General features: G+C 34.7%; 2 protein-coding genes across 2 annotated transcripts; both read right to left on the reverse strand.

The window, feature by feature from the left end:
- Positions 1 to 8,085: 8,085 nt before the first annotated feature.
- Positions 8,086 to 11,058, reverse strand: LOC127172557 (cytochrome c oxidase subunit 5B, mitochondrial). The gene is made up of 4 exons (XM_051121876.1): positions 10,902 to 11,058; positions 10,489 to 10,559; positions 8,505 to 8,604; positions 8,086 to 8,418 (listed from the first exon to the last, which is right to left on the reverse strand). The coding sequence occupies exons 1-4, from the start codon at positions 10,996 to 10,998 to the stop codon at positions 8,306 to 8,308; spliced, it is 381 nt and encodes a 126-aa protein (XP_050977833.1). The 5' UTR covers positions 10,999 to 11,058; the 3' UTR covers positions 8,086 to 8,305.
- A 1,224-nt stretch (positions 11,059 to 12,282) lies between these two features.
- Positions 12,283 to 20,445, reverse strand: dbnla (drebrin-like a). Its single transcript, XM_051121875.1, has 15 exons — positions 20,156 to 20,445; positions 19,777 to 19,832; positions 19,515 to 19,627; positions 18,421 to 18,495; positions 18,197 to 18,343; positions 18,034 to 18,111; positions 17,791 to 17,942; positions 16,861 to 16,915; positions 16,703 to 16,777; positions 14,710 to 14,815; positions 14,413 to 14,589; positions 14,240 to 14,302; positions 14,041 to 14,153; positions 13,869 to 13,953; positions 12,283 to 12,738 (listed from the first exon to the last, which is right to left on the reverse strand). Exons 1-15 carry the CDS (start codon positions 20,236 to 20,238, stop codon positions 12,602 to 12,604), a joined length of 1,515 nt encoding a protein of 504 aa, XP_050977832.1. The 5' UTR covers positions 20,239 to 20,445; the 3' UTR covers positions 12,283 to 12,601.
- Between the last annotated feature and the right edge of the window lie 411 nt (positions 20,446 to 20,856).

The following is a 20,856-nucleotide window of genomic DNA, read 5'->3' on the forward strand; positions in this document are numbered from 1 at the left end:
CAGCCAGATGTGATAGGCAACCCGTTAGAGGGGGCAAAACGTCCTCATTTATCTCATTACATCTCTCGTCACTTTCATTACGTGTCACGGGTCGCCCGTCATTGGAACTCTATTCAACGAGTAGACACTGCAAGGACGGTCACATTATGTAGATGACGCCACTAAAAGGATAAACGGAAGATAGTTCACTTCTGACCTCGAGATCCTTTCATCCATTAAAAAACATAAGCATAACTTTAACTTAAGTTGCATGGGAAATTGAAAAGATTGTAAAAATGCTAGTACACTGTAATTAGGAATTAGATTTTGACCATACTGTTTTACGTAAATTCTGCGTGCTGTGCATTGTGCATAGTTGGATATTACGACACAAAATACTCACGTAACCTACTCTGATAGCACACATACATCACAGAGATATCTATTTGACGTCTGCATTTACATCTGGAAGATGTATTTTTTTTACAGTGTTTGCTCATCTGCAATACGTCTTTAGGATGTTTCCTATCAGATGTCAAATAGACATCTATTAGATGTCTTTAAGATGTTTATGATTATATGAGTTTATGATGATGCCCTCCAGATCAGGTGATCTTTAACGGACATCCTGCAGTCGTACATGTGCTATCTGGGTATTACATTTTCCATATGCGAAGTGTGCTTTGCGACAGCTAGAAAATCACATTCTGTTTCAGGTTCTTCTGTTCATGGTGATTAAAAAAGTTTAAAAAAAAAAGTCTGGTGTGTTAATACCAAAAAGTGAATTTAATTATTCATGCAAGTAGATTACATACAAACACAGACATCACAGAGATGTCTATTTGACGTCTGTATTTACATCTGGAAGATACATTTTTTTTAGTGTGTTTGCTCATCTGTAATACATCTATAGAATGTTTCCTATCAGATGTCAAATAGACGTCTATTAGATATCTTTAAGATGTTTATGATTTAGAATGTATGTAAAACTGACGTCTTACAAACGTCTGTCAAATGTTTGTACACAGCAGATGCTTTCCAGATCAAGAGATCTTTAACAGACATCTTGCAGATGTATGTGTGCTATCTGGGTTAACAGACATTTTGCAGATGCGTAAATCATGGCAGGTGGTGAGAATGACATGAAATGCGTGACGCGTTTGCCGCAAACGAACAATATTTGCCTCAATCCCATCTTCCACGCAAGTTGAAAAATTTGAGCTCCAGAGGAAAATTCACAACACACGACTTTATTCAACAATTTCTTCTCTTCCGTTTCAGTCTTCGAAAACGTTCACATGGTCACATGGACTATTTTAATGATGTCCTTACTACCTTTCTGGGTCTTGAACGTGTCAGTTGCATTGCTGTCAGATTTCATAGAAAATATCTTAATTTGGATTCTGAAGATGAATGAAGGCCTTACTGGTTTGGATTGTGAATAATTTTTGTCTACTATTTTTCGAAAACTAAGAATTCCGACACAACTACACTGTTGGCATACTATTTTTGGATACTTTATAATGGGGATGTATTTGATTTCAGATGGATTTCAGATGCAGCGTATGTTCTATATAATATGAATGAGTGACATACATCCATTCATCATGTTGTCATTGTCATGTGACCAGTGTCAGTTGTTTCGATTCACTGAAATTCACAATTCCGCTTCTGTAGCCTCATGGGACAGTAAAGTATCCATCAGATCCATTCAGAACTTAAGAATCTTGGAAACAGTAACAGTACAACATGACCGCTGTACCACCTGACCAATGTAGGCTCTGTTTAGGCGTTGATAGTGTTGCCATAGAAAAGCATAATTCCGAGTCTGAGGACGTGAACAGCTCAGAGTAGAATGTCACATGTTGTCATCTCGAAATTGCGGTAATTACGATATGGCGTGAACGCAGCAATAACTCTCAGAGAATTCCCAGTTTATCAGGTGTAATTACGGGTTCTACGAGGACGTGAACCCTTTTTACAAGTTGAAACTTCGTAATTATGGTAATTTCGACATGGCGTGAATGTACTTACATTCCTGGAGCCCCCTTAGCACTGCATGTTTTCCATGTCTCCTTAATCAAACACACCTGATTCAGCTCCTCAGCTCATTAGTAGAGACTCCAAGACCGGAAATGGGTGTGTCAGACAAAGGAGAGATGCAAAATGTGCAGTGTTGGGGGGGCTCCAGGAATGTGGTTGGAAGCCACTGTTATCCACATTTTCGCCAACACAGAAGTAAGCCTATGGGTGAGACTTCTTGTGCATTATCCACTATAGGGAAATAACAAGAATAACAATGCACAGTAAACGCTAAAACTGTTTGCACCACTAACCAGTGTGTTCAATGTTATACATTAAAATAATATGGTAAGACTAGGGGTGTACGATATTGACAAAAATATCTCAATATTTTCTGGGATTTTATCAATAACGATAATTAGACATTAATTTGCTGAGTGTGTTATTGTACTGGTGTTTTAAGGACTACCATCGACAACTGACTCAACTGACAACTTTTTTTATATTCTTCATATTCTATATAGTGGTCACTTCACACTGATAGAAATGGGTCTTTTCTAATAAGTTTAAACAGATTTTTACCTTTTATGGGCATTTCACGAGTTCACCTGCCTATCCAGTCCTAATGGGCAATGGTAAACAAACTTGGCTTGCTGTCCTTAATGGAGGCTCGAACCCGAGGCTCGGCTTGAGCGCAGAGTTCGACCCTGAAGTGGCATTAAGATGTATTTACACACTGTTTAATGCAGGCCATGAATGCATTTCAGCTGCAGTTACAAATGCATAAATAATGTTTTGATATTTTAAACATAAAACGGTCAATACTGATATTTGAAGTTATTTAGATAATAAAAAAGACACTTTAAACCACCAGTAGGTGTCAGTAAGTCACAGTTAATAAGTGAGCCATTGAGATTTAACCGAATCATTTATAAACGGTTGAATCATTCAGTAACGAAACACCGTCATGTTGCTCAGAGACGCAAAACAGTGGTGTGGCTGTGTTTGGAATGATTTTTGTTAGTGAAATAGAGCAAAAACAGGCAATATGGTGTCTAAAACTTAAGTCTCTTAATTCTTTTGGGAGAGGAAAACGGCACTCTTCATGTGATATTGATTAACTATATGAAGTGGAATAAATCTATACATTTTATGTCCCCATGTCTTGAATTTGTGATCATTCTAATTGTATTTTTTAATAGACTGAATCATGCAGTGAACACACTAATGTGCACTAGACTTCACGTAATGCATGCACTCACTGTAGATGTTTTGAATAGTTTTTGCAAAATACTTGATAATGTCAAAATGAACATCGTTAAAACAACAATTACGATATTATCGCAGACAGTATATATCACACACCCCTAGGTAAGACACCAGTTTGCAATACCAAGCAGCAAAACGAGCTGTTTCATACAGCTAAAAATAGCTGGACGCAGATGAGACCGAAAGCCAGACCCACAAAATGTACTAATGCCCACGCCCATTTTTTTGTGCTTGACTTTACCTTCCGTTTCCATTGACCTTTCTTGTCATTTTTACATTGGACCACCAATTTTACAGCATTTACACAAAAAAATACAAAATAAAATAATAACTGACCATCAGTCGCTGAATTAATTGCATGCAATACGATGAGGTCATGTGACAAATGTAGTGTGGTCACGGTCAATTTATCATGCTACTAATAAAAACATTTAGTGTGAAATAATGGATGCTGTTTTATTTACTGCACTGAATACTGCACAGTATGTAGCAAATATTCCAACACAGCCCAGGATTTACTTTGCATACAATCTACATAAAAACACATGTTCTACCAAATATTGTTCTAACAAGTCTGGTTGTTGTCTGCGAGATCTGAACAAACAAAACAGTTGCTGGTTTGCTGAGGGTTTGTGAGCACCCAGCGTGCATTGCAGCATGAATAATTTATTAAGACAGTTGTTGAGTGAACTGAAAAATCTCAGCGCATCATGTTGCCTTGCCTTTTAACTTTTCTCAACAGCCCCTTTTTGTACAGTTCAGCGACACTGTTACCTTTCACCCTAACATAAGTAGAATTCTGTTATGTGCAAAAGTAAGCACGTTTTTAAACTTATTTAAAGGGATAGTCTACCCAAAAATGATAATTTGCTGAAAATTACTCACTTTCAGGCCATCTAAGATGTAGATGAGTTTGTTTGTTCATCAGAACAGATTTGGAGAAATGTAGCATCACATCACTTACTCACCAGTGGATCCTCTGCAGTGAATGGGTGCCGTCAGAATGAGAGTCCAGACATCTGATAAAAACATCACAATAATCCACACCACTCCAGTCCATCAGTTACTGTCTTCTGAAGTGAAACCAGCACGTTTGTAAGATACAAAACCATCATAATGGCATTTTTAACTTTAAACAATTGTTTGTGAGTTCTCTATCCATAAGATTGCTTTTTACAGTGATAAGGTTGTCTCATCTGAATTAGGAGAGAAATATGCACAGACCAGGCACTGTTTAAAACAGTGAAAACAGTACACAACAGTTCTAATCAAATATCTTGGTGGATTTTAATTTTAATGAGAGGATGACAGGAGATGGACTTTTTCACTGAATGAAGTGTTATCATGGAATATAGACTCATATTTTGGCCAGAAGCAGTGGTTTGAAGTTAAAAACATCTTAATGATGGATTTGTTTCTAACAAAAGTGCATCTTTTTGCGTCATTTACATTAAGACATTAAAGGAGAAGTCCACTTCCAGGACAACAATTTACAAATAATTTACTCACCCACTGGTCATCCAAGATGTTCATGTCTTTCTGTCTTCAGTTGTAAAGAAATTATGGTTTTTGAGGAAAACATTTCAGAATTTTTCTTCATATAATGGACTTCAATTGTGCCCCTGATTTTGAACTTCCAAAATGTAGTTTAAATGCAGCTTCAAAAGGCTCTAAACAATCCCAGCTGAGGAAGAAGGGTCTTATCTAGCAAAACGATCAGTCATTTTTTTTGAAAAATAAAAATTTGTATACTTTGTAAGCACAAAAGTTTTTGTAGCACAGGCTCTGGGATGCGCATTCTTGAATGATTTGTTCATTTTGAACGGATCTTTAATGTGACTCGGGAAGAACAAGTCGTCTCGGGGAGTGATTTGTTCAGTCGTGCATGCACAACATCCTATTAGGTTCTGTACTGAAATTAGTTCACCTGTTTAGAGTGTTCGGGTTTTTCGAGTCGTTTGTTCATCTTATGGTGCTGTCACGTGATGAACGAACGACAAACCCAAAAACTTGTCAGATAAGAGGTGAGGTGAGCTAATCATAGACTAAAGACCAGGTAAACAATGAATTAATCTTATTTTTTTTTTTTTTTTATAGCATTAGAGTTTTGTCTTGTTTGTAGTGTGATTAACATTTGTGTAAGCAGTAGATGTGTTAGGGAAGTAACGTGTAACATTTTTATTATATTTTGCTGAAATGACTCGAAAAAAGATTTTTTTTTTTTTTTTTTTTTGCTGAACGAGACTCAAATGTACGAGTCGGTAAAATGATCTGAACTTCCCATCAGAATCGTCCGACATCATTGTAGCTTTTTGTTTGTAAACAGCGTTTGACTTACTTGCACTTTGTTAGTCTTTGCGCGTTCGCATTGTAAACACTGGGTCTGTAGTTCCATGTGACCTTTCGATGTGATTCAATAGTACGTAGCGTTGTGAACGCGTATCCCAGAGCCTGTGCTACACGAGCTTTTGTGCTTAAAAAGTATACAAATGTTTATTTTTCAAAAAAAAAAAGGACTGATCGTTTCGCTAGATAAGACCCTTCTTCCTCAGCTGGGATTGTTTAGAGCCTTTTAAAGCTGCATTTAAACTACATTTTGGAAGTTCAAAATCGGGGGCACAATTGAAGTCCATTATATGAAGAAAAATTCTGAAATGTTTTCCTCAAAAACCATAATTTCTTTACAACTGAAGAAAGAAAGATATGAACATCTTGGATGACAAGGGGGTGAGTACATTATTTGTAAATTGTTGTTCTGGAAGTGGACTTCTCCCTTAACTGATGGACTGGAGTGGTTACATTACTACTGGATTATTGTGATGTTTTTTTTTTTAACTGTTTGGACTCTCATTCTGACGGCACCCATTCACTGCAGAGGATCCATTGGTGAGCAAGTGATGTAATGTTAAATTTCTCTGAATCTGTTCTGATAGAAACAAACTCATCTACATCTTGGATGGCCTGGGGGTGAGAACATTTTCAGCAAACCTTTATTTTTGTGTGAACTGTACCTTTAAACTGCAAATATAAATGACTACCAGTTCTGGAAGACACTCTTGTGGGGAAAAAAGCAAAATATATGCAGTAAAATTTTTCTTCACAGTGGCACAATGTTTAACAGCTCAATAGAGCAATTCACAGGATATAATATCTCCCTCAAATGTCTCTGTGTTGCATTTCCTCGCTTTCACAGTCTGCCTCAGCAAATGTTGGCAATTATGTGCAAATTGCACATAGCATCTCACTTTCAGTTTTTCTTGTCAGTGAAATGAAAAAACAAGAGGCATAAATGACCCACTAAGGGCATTTTTCACATTTGTGAAAAAAATCTCTTGATGCATTGATTATAATGACTTTCAAAGCGATAAACAAAGTGACGTGTGCCTGCAATGCTTATGAAACGATTAACATACTGTAGGTAGGTGCGGTAAACAGGAGAGAGGCTGAAACGGCAGCTTGGAAATCATGTTGATGAATTCCATTATGCTAATAACCATTAGGCAATCAACACTAAAATGTTGTGTTTTTTTGTCATATGAAGAGCAGACATAAAAGCCAATTTGCTCAGCCATTCTGAAAGACAGAATATTAGCCTTGACTTACAGCTGTATCACAAATTAATAATGTGCAATCTGCATTTTAATGACCAGAATAATTAACACTAATATATAAATAACATTGAAATATAACGCTTGAAATACAATATATTGAAAATGTGTTGTGCGGTAGCAGATTGTAAGACGTAACACTGTATGAAATAATACGTAAATTATATAGACACTTCATAATATTATTAAACTCATAAACAGATTATTTAATAAAATACTGTAGTTGTATGTTAGACATTTGAAGCAATACAGAAATAATAAAGTGTGATAATAATCTGGTTTTATGACGCCTATGTTTGCTTTCTTCCCAAAGGCTTTTTTCTTATTTTTACAAACAAATGACCCCTTGTGGACACAGGAAGAAAGTACAAATACAGTAACAACCAGGCGAACTTACTATTGGGAGTTCGGACACCTTTATGGCAAACCATATATGAAAGGATTTGGGCTGTTTAATAAAAACACAAAAATAAATGAAAGCTATAAGTCACGAAACAACAACAACCTTTGCAAATAATAAAAGTGCAATACAAATAAAATAAAAAAAACACCATTAACCAATAAGAAGCCAAGGCCAAAAAAGACATTTTATATAAAATTGATTAAAATGCCAGTTATAAACCATGTGGTTTTTAATAATAATAATAAAATAAAACATCCTATTTATTGAAATAAAATACAAAATGGAGAAATGTTATTTATTTAAAAAATTAGAAATTATGCCTTGGCAACTAACTCAAATTAAAAAGGTTGAAGTTTTAAAATGACTTAAACTGGAAAATTAATTAAATCTAAATTATAGCAATATATATATAAAAAAAATAATAATAAAGTTGACAAAAGCACAGAGTGAAATTACATTGCTACAAAATTGCTTAACTAAAATTAGAATGAAAAGTGAAAAAATTAAAATAAAAGCCAACTCAAAATTAATTTACACTATAATAGTACATATATAATACTAAAATAACACTGGCTTGGACACACTTTTATTACTACTATTTTTTTACTATTATTAATTTACCTATTATTCAAATTAAAATATTATTTTGTAAAGAAATTCATACACATAGCACAATTTATGTTTGTCTTCAAAACTAATTTCAATCATTGAATTAAAATATTAAGATCATGAGAAACAAATTTAGTAAAATCCAGACTTTTAATCAGAATTTAATGAACTTGAATTAAAACACAAGAGTCAAAGTCAGAGTAAGCATGTTTATTAGGTGTAACCTGACCAAACGCAAAAAGTACACTCCAATAATTTAAGTAAACTGTTATTTTTTTGGAATTGTTAAATGATTGTGTCCCACACCAGGAGGACAGGTTACAGCTCCTGTACTTCTTTGCAAAAAGACAAACATGAATGAGGTCACAACGTCTCTGGAATTTTAGGATACGACGCTGTGGTGGAGGCAGCGGGATCAGTGAGGAAGATCATGAGGCACTAGCTTGTAATGAGAGCCGCATGAAGGACAACGCTGGGCTTCACCCTCATGGAGCCAGAACCACACGATAGCGGTGTTGTCCTCCTCACCTGGACAGACACACATACACACGTTTAACACAACCTCTAACTAAAACTGTAAAATTAAGTACGTGGACTCAAGAGTTTTGACTTACAGACACAGCCAACGATTCTTTTGTTGGTGATGGAAGGTACAAGATGGGGGTCTGACTTTGACCCGGCATACTTCTTGGGCTTCAGCACGCTGTAAGGATCCTGGGAGACAGAAGAACATGAAATCAGTCAATTTATAGAGTCTGTTTAAAGGACTAGAATCCCTGTAACACCAAGGTCATAGGTTCATGACCTCATGCAACATATATCCTGGGATTTGTTTGAAATGTCCTTTAAAGCCCTAGAAACCCTGTATAGCATGTTATTGGCAAGGTCATGGGTTTAAATCCCTGGGAAGAAAAACAATGACCTTATAGAATGTATACCCTGGAATTTGTTTGCAATGTCCTTTAAAGGACTAGAACCTATGTAGAGCATGTCATTGGCAACAACAAGGTCATGGGTTCGATTCTCAAGGAGATCATGAGGTATTAAAATGTATACCCTGAAATTCATTTGAAATGTCCTTTATAGGACTAGAATCTCTGTACAACAAGTAGTGTAACTATTGCAATTATGTTGCAGTTACAGAGATCTCACTTATTAAAAAAAAGTCTTCTTTAAAAATAAATAAAAAATATACTGATAAAAAGCACATGCAAAGTATTAGTACTGAAGTGTTACAAAGTATACTACACTTTTACTATAACAAAATGGATTTGTATTAGTTAATACTTTTTTTCCTTTTTCTTTGTCTTGTTTGTATAACTGTTCTGCCTTAATTGTTTGATGTTTTCTACGGTTTACGAAAATAAAAAAAGATTCACAAAACCCCTCTGAAATCCCGATCTGAATCAAATTATTCGCGATCCATACTCCAAAGTCCTAACCTCAACAATCATTTCGAACCATCATTTCAGATCACGACTCGGGAGCACGAATCGCGAATCATTTAACTTAGATCGGAACTTTGCATATTTAGAATCATTTGATACGCATTCCGATCTGAATCAAATGATTCACGATTCAAAGTCCCAAAAGTCAAATGATTTGCGAACCCACTCCAAAGGTCCATCTGAATCAAATGATTCGCTGTACAAGACTTAAAGTCCTGATCTGAAACGAGTGACTCGTGATATGCTATGCGATTGGAGCGCTTCAAAACACTGAATCATTTTGCGACACAATGATTTAACTGATTCAGAGTTTCGAATAGCTCCGTTTCACCCACATGCTTTTTAAATCATTACAAGTGATGTCGAAATTCAAAAACGAATGGCTCTTTTAATTTGATCTGGCTTTTGCTAGTGAATCGCTGGAAGTGACAATCAAAGTCACGAGTTTGAATCAATCAGAGCGGTTGCAGTGTAAATGACTCAATTGATTCAGTTCATCGGTTCCTCTTTTTAAATCTTCCGCCATGTTTACACAACATTAGCTCACTATTTTTATGACACGAACTGAAATAAGCAAAAAAAGTATATTTTTTTTTAACTGTGTGAAAAGATATATGCTTATGCTTAAAAAAAAAAAAAAAAAAAAAAAAAAAAAAAAAATCATTTCTACAAAACATTTCATACTGTCTTTCAATGATTCAAGCACTTTTTCCAAGTACCTCTTTACAAATATTGCTATTTTAAGGGTTTTCCAGGCCTTAAATTTGAAAAGACAAATTCAAGTACTTCAAGAAGTTTAAGCACCTAAATTTCTAACAAATGTTTTAAACTTTTAATCATATTTAAACATTTAAACCAGTAGTACATCTTTAAAATTGTAACAAAAAATAGTAAATATTAATACAAGTAGTACTTATATGTAACCCACTTTGTAACTGTTAACGTTTAATAACTAATTTAATTACACTTTTTTTTTTCTCAGTAACAGATGACAGTTGCATTTATTTTGTAATTAAATTACACAACATTACATTACATGTAACTTGAGGGTGAGTAAATAAAGACAGAATTTCATTTTTGGGTGAATTTTTTTTCTTGCAATGTAACCAATATTTGATGCAAGTTTGATGCAACATATCATAATACATACTGTGCCTGTTTTCATAGCATTCATAATCTTCTTCTCCAGTCCAGTTGCTTGCTCCTCGTCAGTGGGAATACCTGCATGAATAAACTTTTTATTATGATTTCTCATTTTGACCACATCTGTCCATTTCTGTACACTGCTAATAGTCGATATAACGCATTTGTATTTTCTCTTTAAAATTAAACCAATAGGCTATATCGCAACAATACACATTGAAATAATAAATAAACACAATCTCTTAAAATTTCACACGAGAAATAATAACTAAACAATGTTTTCCCATTTTGACTTCCGACGCGGTAAACGCATCGACCTCCGCGGAAGGCATCGCGTCCTTGGCACGCGTTCAAACTGCCTCACAAATGATGCTGCGGCGCGTTTCGGTTATTAAAAACACCCCGAGATAAAAGACTGACCTCCCGCTGCCATTCCTCGGCTCAGAGCGACTGCTGGAGAGGCCCTGCAAGTCGTTGCGGCCCGGACGGCGCTTCTCAGCAGTAACCTTGCGGCCATGTCTTCCTCTTCCCCAAAAACTACCAGAATCGGGCTGATGACGTCGAAGAGGCGTTTATGTAACCATCGCGTCGCGTGAGTTAGACGTCAGCAACTTATGTATTCCATACCCTCCGATGTGAAGTGAATGACGATGGATTTTGGACAGAAAAGGCCTTATTCTTACAAAAATGTTCTGTTGTAATTGTTATTTTGGCCACAGTAAGTACAATTGCTATTACTGCTGTAAAATCTTAAAAAAAAAAAACATTTTACAGTAAATGTTATTTGTTTATTTGAAGCCAAATTCTTAGTACAGAATACCTTGTAAAAACCATTAATTATTAATAGTATTCATTCGTATCTTATTATCTGATATGTGACCCTGGACCACAAAACCAGTCACAAGGATCAATTTTTTGAAATTGAGCTTTATACATCATCTGAAAGCTGAATAAACAAGCTTTTCATTGATGTTTGTTATAGGACAATATTTGGCCGAGATACAACTATTTGAATAAATGGAATCTGAGGGTGCAAAAAAATCTAAATATTGAGATAATCACCTTTAAAGTTGTCAAAATGAAGCTCTTACTAATGCATATTACTAATCAAAAATTAAGTTTTGATATATTTACAGTACGAATTTTACTAAATATCTTCATGAAACATGATCTTTACTTAATTTCCTAATGATTTTTGGTGTAAAAGAAAAATCAATAATTTTGACCTATACGATGTTTTTTTGGCTATTGCTACAAATATACCCCAGCGAATTAAGACTGGTTTTGTGGTCCAGGGTCACATATGTACACTACCAGTCAAAGAAATTAGATTTTAAGATTTTTTCAAAGAATTCTCTTCTGCTCACCAAGCCAGCATTTCTATGATCCAATATACAGCAAACGCTGTTATAGTGTGAAATATTAAATTAATAATTTTATTTAGCAAGGATGCTTTAAATTGGTCAAAAGTGGTGATGAAGACATTTATAATGTTACAAAAAACTGCTATTTCAGATAAATGCTGTTTTTCTGAACTTTCTATTTATCAAAGAAACCTGAAAAAAAATAATATACATAATAATAAATGTTTTTTGAGCCACAAATCAGAATATTAGAATGATTTCTGAAGGATCATGTGAGTGGATGCTAAAAATCTAGCTTTGAAATCACAGGAATGAATTACATAAAAAATAATATTCAAATAGAAAACAGTTATTTTAAATTGTAAAAATATTTCAAAATTTTACAGTTTAAAACACATAAAAAATCTTACCGTTAAATAAATGTTGACTGGTAGTGTAAGTCTGTAGGCTAACTATACCATGGTACTTTCTCAGTACTTTCCTTTTATTAACTGTACCATGGTACGTGTTTGTTAAAAAACTAGCAAATACGTTTTTGTGAATGTTTTCATTTTATTACAATGCTGGATTTTATTTTCTGTGCTTTGTTTGACTGCCTTATTTGAATCAACATGAAAAGAACAAACTTTTATTGAAAATAATTTGGAGCAAGTAAAAAAGCAGATTTTCCAAACACCCAGTAATATCATTCTAGCGCACTAACAAATCACAATCAATTTTTCCACATGATATTTCATCTGATTGGTTACTGCAGACTTAAAGAAGCTCAACATAATTAGCAGGAAACATTCCGTAGTGACCGTCAGGACCATAACCCCTCCACCAGCCCTCATCTATCATCTCGATCCCTGAGATAATATCATCCGGGTCAAAGGTGATCTCTGTGTCATCCGCTAAATGGGAAAGAAGAAAATACAGTGCATGAATTGATACGTTTTTAATGCCACATCTTCATAATAAGAGTGTATGAAATAATGTAAAATCATTCATTTTTAAAATTTACAAACGTGTTAATCAAGCCTTGCTGTACTGTCAATTTGAATTTTATAAATATACAGAATATTTTATATATACATTACTAGTCAAAAGTTTTTTATGTTTTTTAAAGAAGTCTCTTTTGCTCACCAAGCCTGCATTTATTTAATCCAGAGTACAGCAAAAACAGTAACATTTTAAAATATTTTTACTATTTAAAATAACTATTTTCTATTTGAATATATTTTAAAATGTAATTTATTCCTGTGATTTCAAAGCTGCATTTTTAGCATCATTACTCCAGTCACATGATCCTTCAGAAATCATTCTAATATTCTGATTTGCTGCTCAAAAAAACATTATTATTATTATTAGTATTAGTATTATTATGTTGAAAACAGCTGAGCAGAATTTTTTCAGGTTTCTTTAAAGAATAGAAAGTTCAGAAGAACAGCATTTATCTAAAATAGAAATCTTTTGTAATATTATAAATGTCTTAATCATCACTTTTGATCTAATTAAAGCAGATAAAAGTCTAAATACCTTTTTATTTCAGATAAATGCTGATCTTTGGATCTTTCTATTCATCAAAGAATCCTTAAAAAAAGTACTCAACAGTTTTAAATATTGATGATGATAATAGTAATTGACAGTAATTGATGATAAAAGTTTCTTGAACAGCAAGTCAGCATATTAGAATGATTTCTGAAGGATCATGTGACACTGAAGACTGGAGTAATGATGCTGAAAATTAAGCTTTGATCACAGGAATAAATTACAATTTAAAAAATATTCAAATAGAAAGCAGTTATTTTAAATAGTAAAAATATTTCAAAAATTTGCTGTACTTTGGATGAAATAAATGCAGGCTTGGTGAGCACAGGAGACTTCTTTAAAAAACATTAAAAATCTTACTGTTCAAAAACTTTTGACTGGTACTGTATAAAATTAAATAATATTTAAATAATGCAAAAAAACATTTTTTTAAATATTTATATATAATTAATTTATTATTAAAATAAACTCCTTCGGTAATATCACCACTCACAAGCTTGGTAGTCATAAAGTGCTCTTGCACAGATGTTCTGATTTTCGCCTGTCTCTTCTTCTTCATCAGCATGGGTTTGGAAATCCTTCAAATTATAGGATAAATAATGGCATTTATGTGACATTCTTATGTCATGGAAGCAAGATTTTAGATGACAAGACAAGGAACAAACCTGGCTAACATTCTCATAGAGACTTTCATGCGTTGGGACGTTTGTGTAGATGTTGTTTACATCATAACTTTGCTGCTTCCCAGGATTAGGGCTCGATCCCTCCTCACCTGAATCTGCACCAGGATATGTAGTAAATCAGATTTCAGATATAATTATAACACTGACTGACATTAATAAGCATTATAGAGAGAACACACACCATCCCATTCATCCTCCGAACCCTCGGCTTGTTGAGATTCAAATGGATCATAAGAGAAGGGGTCTAAAAGACAGAAATAATGCAATTTATTATTTAACTGTTATATAATGTTAATACTTAAATTAATATTAAAATAGTAAAAAACAAGGAAAATGATTGTTGCTTTTATTCACCTTCTTTCTTTACAGAGAAAGTCGAAGTTTCGTGCACAGGAGAGACTGGAGCTGGTACATGTGACACCGAGGCAGCTGCCGCAGGGCGAACTGGAGATAAGGGCTGAGACCTGCTTTCATTGGGAGGGTACTCTGCACTGACTGCTTGCTGGGATAAAAATGGGCTTCTCAGCTGACCTGAAGGAATAGGCATGAATTTCTGAATTTTAGGATAAAAGGCTCAGGACTGGGTGCATGTTTTATATATGAGGTTTTGTCAGAAGTTCTTCTGATGAGTTGTTGGACAGTTTTCTTTACCAGGTCTGGAGGTGGAAGAAGGTGCACTGTTGTCAAAACTTCTCTCCTTCTGCAAGAACAGCTCCCTGGGATTGATGGAGCGCTGAGAGATGATGGAGGCCGCCTCCTAAGAAAAGGTAGAATATGCTATTTTTATGTCTTTCATTTCTTTTATGGTCTTTCCTACTTACTTACACTTCAACAAGTAAAATCCCATTCGTTTTCCATGAAGCATTAGTTCACTTCCAGAATAAAAATGTCCTGATAATTTACTCATTTTTAAAGGGTGTTTGATCTTCTTTGCATGTTCACTTTGCAACGACTGAGTCGCTACTTCTGCAGTGATGTAGGATGATTTTGAAATGATTTTTGAAGTTGAGGGAGAAAATACGATAGTTTTTCGACATACCCTAACTGTCTTGAGCCAGAATACACAGAGTTCAGGCAGAGCAAGAAAAACATTAAAAAGTATATAAATTGTATTATTTTTATGAAAATAACAGATCGTTTCGCTAGATAAGACCCTTCTTCCTCGGCTGGGATCGTTTACAACCGCATTTGGGATCGTTTGAAGCCGCATTTAAACTGGATTTTGGAAGTTCAAACTCGGGGCACCATATCAGACCATTATAAGGAGAAAAATCCTGAAATGTTTCCTTCAAAAAACATAATTTCTTTACAGCTGAAGAAAGAAAGACATGAACATCTTGGATGACAAGGGGTGAGTACATTATCTGTCAATTTTTGTTCTATAAGTGGACTTCTTTGTAAGTTAATTTGGAGAAAAGCATATCAATAAATGATATCTTTGTTGGACAACAGATTTATAAACAGGCTCATACACATGCAAAACTGTGGAAAGACTAACTCTTATTGTGGAGAAAATTTTTACCGGTATATCGCAAATGATAAGATATCGCCCATCCCTAGGCGAAGAACTTACCACGCGTGACTTTTCCAACTTGATTACATAATGCGTGAAGACGCACATGTGCATTGCAGAGCTAGTGCAAGATGAGTATTTGTGGTTAAATATTGTTTTTTTAAGAAAACAACCAACTGTTTTCACTAGATAAGACCCTTATTTCTTGGCTGGGATTGTGTAGAGCCATTTTAAGCTGCACTGAAACTGCAATTTTGATGTTTCAAACCATTGGCCACCACACAAGTCCACTATATGGAGAAAAATCCTGAAATGTTTTCCTCAAAAACCTTAATTTCTTCTCGACTGAAGAAAGACATGAACATCTTGGAAGACATGGAGGTGAGTAAATTATCCGGAATTTTTTATTCCGGAAGTGAACTAATGCCTTAAAAAACTTGTTTTTTAATGATAATGTGTAAGAAATTAATACTTTAATCCAGGAAGGATGTGATAAATTGATCAAAAGTGACAGTAAAGACATTTATAATGTCTGTCACTAATTATTTCAAATGTTCTTAGAATTTTTTATTCATCAAAGAATCCTGAAAAAATGCATCACGGTTTTTAAAAATAATCTAATTTGAATGTACTAGAAAAATATGAAACAGCACAACTGTTTAAATGTTTCATGAGCAGCAAATCAGAATATTGGAATGATTTCTGAAGAATCATGTGACACAAGATTGAATAAATATTCAGAAATATTAAAATAGAAAAAAATGTAATATTTCAAAATATTACATTTTTACTGTACTTTCATTATATGGTATACCTGATAAGCATGACTCTTTCACATTAAAACTTTAAAATATATATTTTTTGAACGATAATTTACAATGCTTTGTGGGAAGTTTAGTTCATTCGATTATTAAAAATGGTCTGATTTTCATCAGTGATTAATTTTTGGCACTTTTTGCGTCAAACCAGTGATTCATCTCTGAGGTTTTGTACATTGCTTAGAACACTTTACTAAAGAGTTTTTTCGGAGAAAATCAATAGGAAATATACTTTGAGATCCAAGGACACACTCTTAGTGTGGGCGCTCACAGTTGTGCTGTATTTATTTAGATTCATCAAAGGTGAACTCACGTTGGCCTTCTGCACAGACTGAGATCGCAATATTCCTGCTTTGACTGGAGACTGGTGTTCCTCCTGCTCTTTCTCCTTAACAACAAGTGAGGTAATCAAGAGTGACTAACATGATATATTAAATGTGATCTTATAATGTTAAAAAATCATATTTTTACCCATTTCCTCTGCTCCTGTTCTTTATTGTCTGCCTCTTGTTTCTTTTCAAAAACCCTGTGAGACACCAAATAGGAAGTTATTTAGCCAGCACATAAAACCAAAGCTTGTCCATTTTTGTAAACTATATACACTACCGTTCAAAAGTTTGAGGTCAGTATGATTTATTCATGTTTTTGAAAGAGCAGTAAGGCTGCATTTATTTAATCTGAAATATGGTAAAACTGTAAAATATTATTATTATATTATTAAGTTGGCTTGAGAAAGCCAATTTACTGATCTACTATTTAAGATTATTATTCTTCTTCTGAGCCAAATTTCGGTATCTATCTCCTCCTAGAGCTTTCAAGCTAGAACCACCAAACTCGGCCCAGACCTTCAGACTGGTCTGTCTCAGTGTGCTATATCTTTTCAGACTGATCCGGCTTACAGTTTTCGTAAACCAGACTATCAAAACCACCAAAAATCCCATAGACTTACATTGACGGACTGTTCAAATGAGCCAACACTTTTCAAACTCCCAGAATCCCTTGAGGCTCAATCAAGCTTCCCTTCTATGTACTATTTCTAATCAATTTAGACTCATTTAAGCTTCCACTCTTTCTACTTAAAAAAGCTGAATTTTCAGCATCATTACTCCAGTCTTCAGTGTCACATGATATTTCAGAAATCATTCTAATATGCTGATTTGCTGAAAACATATGGTGAAAACAGCTGTGCTGCTTAATATTTTTGTGGAAAATCATTTTTTGAAAGTTCAAAAGAACAGCATTATTTAAAATACAAATCTTTTGTAACATTATAAAGGTCTTTGCTGTCACTTTTGATCAGATTAATGTGTCCTTGCTGAATAAGAATGTAAATATATTTCTGGTCCCAAACTTTTGAACGGTAGTGTATATACTATTTGATAATATCAGAAAATCACTCGCCTCTGTTGGTCGATCTCTTTCTCTCTCTCCCTCCGCCTTCGTTCTCGTTCTTCTGCCTCTCGAGCTTCCTGCTCCCTCCGTTCTTTCTCCACACGCTGCCTCTCCTCATTTGCCTTCCTGCGCTCCTCCTGTCGGCGGTTCTTTTCATCTTGCTGATAATGGAGATGGTAGAGAACATGTCAAGACAACAAAGAGCAGACGAGCAGATAAAAGGCATTGTGTTTTACCTTGGCGTTTCCTCACCTCAGCCTGAGCCCAGAAGTTTTCTCTTTCCGTTCCTTGGATTTCATGTAATGCGCTGACCTTTTTATAAACAGAACCCTGGAACAAACACACTGGAGTAGGCAAACAAGCAGACATTTAAAGCCTCTATAAATATGAAATAAGGACGCATCGCTTTACTCACCACACGTCCAGGAGGCTCATAATTATTGTTCTGCTTTGATTCTTTGTGGACATGGTAGTTGGCGCCTGAGCCCTTGGCCACCTTCTCCATGATGGCAGCGGGTTCAACATCATCATCCGATCGAGCGTTGATAGTCACATGGGCACCCTTTAAGAAAATACACATTACATGACCCTACTACAAAATGAAAATTGAGAATTATAATAGCTGCATCTTACACTCACCCTCAGAAAATTGGCCATTGAGTGAACATGATTGGCGCAAACACCCTTTCTAATATCCTTGACTCCCTCGCCGGTCTGAAACCAAATAAAAACACAAAGATGAAAATTATTTTCCCACAGAGTATTTGGATTTTCAGCATGTTTGTGTATTTGAACCTTTTCCAACAATGACTGTATGATTTTGAGATCCATCTTTTTCACACTGAGGACAACTTAGGGACTCATATGAAACTATTACAGAAGGTTCAAACACTCACTGATGCTCCAGAAGACAAAACAATGCATTAAGAGCCGGGGGGGTGAAAACTTTTGAAAAAAAATGGAGATGTGTACATTTTTCTTATTTTACCTAATTATCTTTTTTTTTCATTTAGTACTGACCTTCAGAGACTACAGATGATAGTTACATGTTTCCCAGAAGACAAAATAAGTTCAATTTTGATCTTCAAATTTAATAAGTCATAGTCATTGTTGGAAAGGGTTCAAATACACAAAAATGCTGGAAAACCAAAAAAATTGTGGGGTAGTTTAACTGTTCAGGACAAACTAGAGACTCATGAACAACTATCACTAAACAAAAAAATACAACTGTGGATCATTCAGGTAACAACACAGTATTAAGAATCAAGGGGATGTAAACTTTTGAAGAGGTCAATTTTATAAATCCAACTATTATTTCCTCTTCTGGGCTATATTTAAACATCTTTTATATGGAAAAAAGTTTATTAAGTCAGTACTTAATAACATGCATTTTGCAATCCTTGTTTTGGTGAAATAATTAACATGTTGCAGATTCTGAAAGGGGGATGTAAACTTTTAACCTCAACTGTATAAAATTTATATACCTAATTTTTATTTGATGGTGCCTTTATGACCTTTTTGGATCTTGGTTTTAGTTCCCTGGAATTTCAAGGGAGGAACAGAAACTTCTCGGGTTTCTTTCAAATCTTAATTTGTGTTGTGAAGATTAACCAAAGTCTACTTTGGAACGTGAGTAATCGATGATGACAGAATTTTTGTTTTTTCACTTTACATAATAAAGTAGGCTAGTTCTCATCAATACATTTAGTTTTGGACATTTTTTTTTTTCGTACCCAGTTGATGAGCACAAACTTGGGAACTCCAGAGCTGGGGTCCAACACTCTACAGAAGGCGTACATGACTTTACCGCTGTTCAGTTCATCCACCATTTCTTCAAGCCCACCATCTGTGGCACATTCAGAGAAAACACACAAGCATTTGTAATCGCCAAGCGCTGCTGACTCATCAAATAAGACAAAAAAAAAAAGAATGACATCACTCTATTGGCATTCGTACCTGCATTCTTTTAAGTCTTATTAAAACAAATTCACTCACCTCCCTTGCCTGCAACCCGAATGTCATTACTGTTTCCTTCATAGGTGAACAACACCCTATAATCAACAAACATGGTTTATTTGTATGCAGGATCCTTCTGTTACAAAAAAATGACTTAAGATAATCACTGCAAATGACGACAAACATTTATAACATGGAAAATCATACAAAAATTACACAATAAGTAACCAATAATTCCTTTAGAGCACTAGTTATGTAACACTCGGATTTCTTAAAAAGTAATTTGCATGTTATCCTAAAGAACCTCAATTTAAAGCTACACTATAGGAATTTATCATGTTAAAATGTCATTAGCACGTTAGAAAATATCATTCATTCATCCAGTTTCGATAGTAGGCTATGCTGTAGTAAGACTTACCAGTCTGTGCCCGTTTTCCCGTTCACCACCTCATTATATGCGTTTGTAAGCGCGGGTCCGTTTTTACTCAAGTTTACTGCCATAGTGGGTCATGAAACTTGCACAAACTTGTGGAGAACTTTTAATGGAGATATAATCATAACACTGTCTTCCTCTTTCAGTGGACCGTCTTCTGCCGTTTAAAAAACGCACCTGTCCCGTGAAATCTGGTTTAGCGAGTTTTTTTGGGAATTGAAACGAGGAAGGGAGAGAACGAGTATTTTCCACGCAGTCAAATATCCCTTAAATATTTGTTAAGGAAGCAAAAATAGAATATATTTTATGTTGTTAGATATAATATATTACTGAGAAAATACTTCTGTCTTTCTAGCATAAATATATCAGCATTGTGAATCGTTTTAGCGAATCGGTTTCATTGAATCAGTTAAAATGATTCACAGATACTTTTTAGTTAAAAATATTCCAAACGCGACATTTTGTTTCATTTTTTGGTGTCGTTGTGACATGTTCCTCCATTAGCCTATTGTTAACAGTATGAGCAGTAGTGTTGTTAAGACATCACAGCTTTACTGAACCAAAAGTAATTTTGTAAACAATCGTTTGGACTGAATCACTGTTCAAAAGAACCGTTTGTTCGCGAATCGCACGTTCGTAGCTGTTGATCAGTGTAAGGGCGGTCCGCACAGCCCTTAGACGGGAAC

The sequence above is a fragment of the Labeo rohita genome, chromosome 10, assembly GCF_022985175.1.
Source record: "Labeo rohita strain BAU-BD-2019 chromosome 10, IGBB_LRoh.1.0, whole genome shotgun sequence".
NCBI lineage: Eukaryota > Metazoa > Chordata > Actinopteri > Cypriniformes > Cyprinidae > Labeo > Labeo rohita.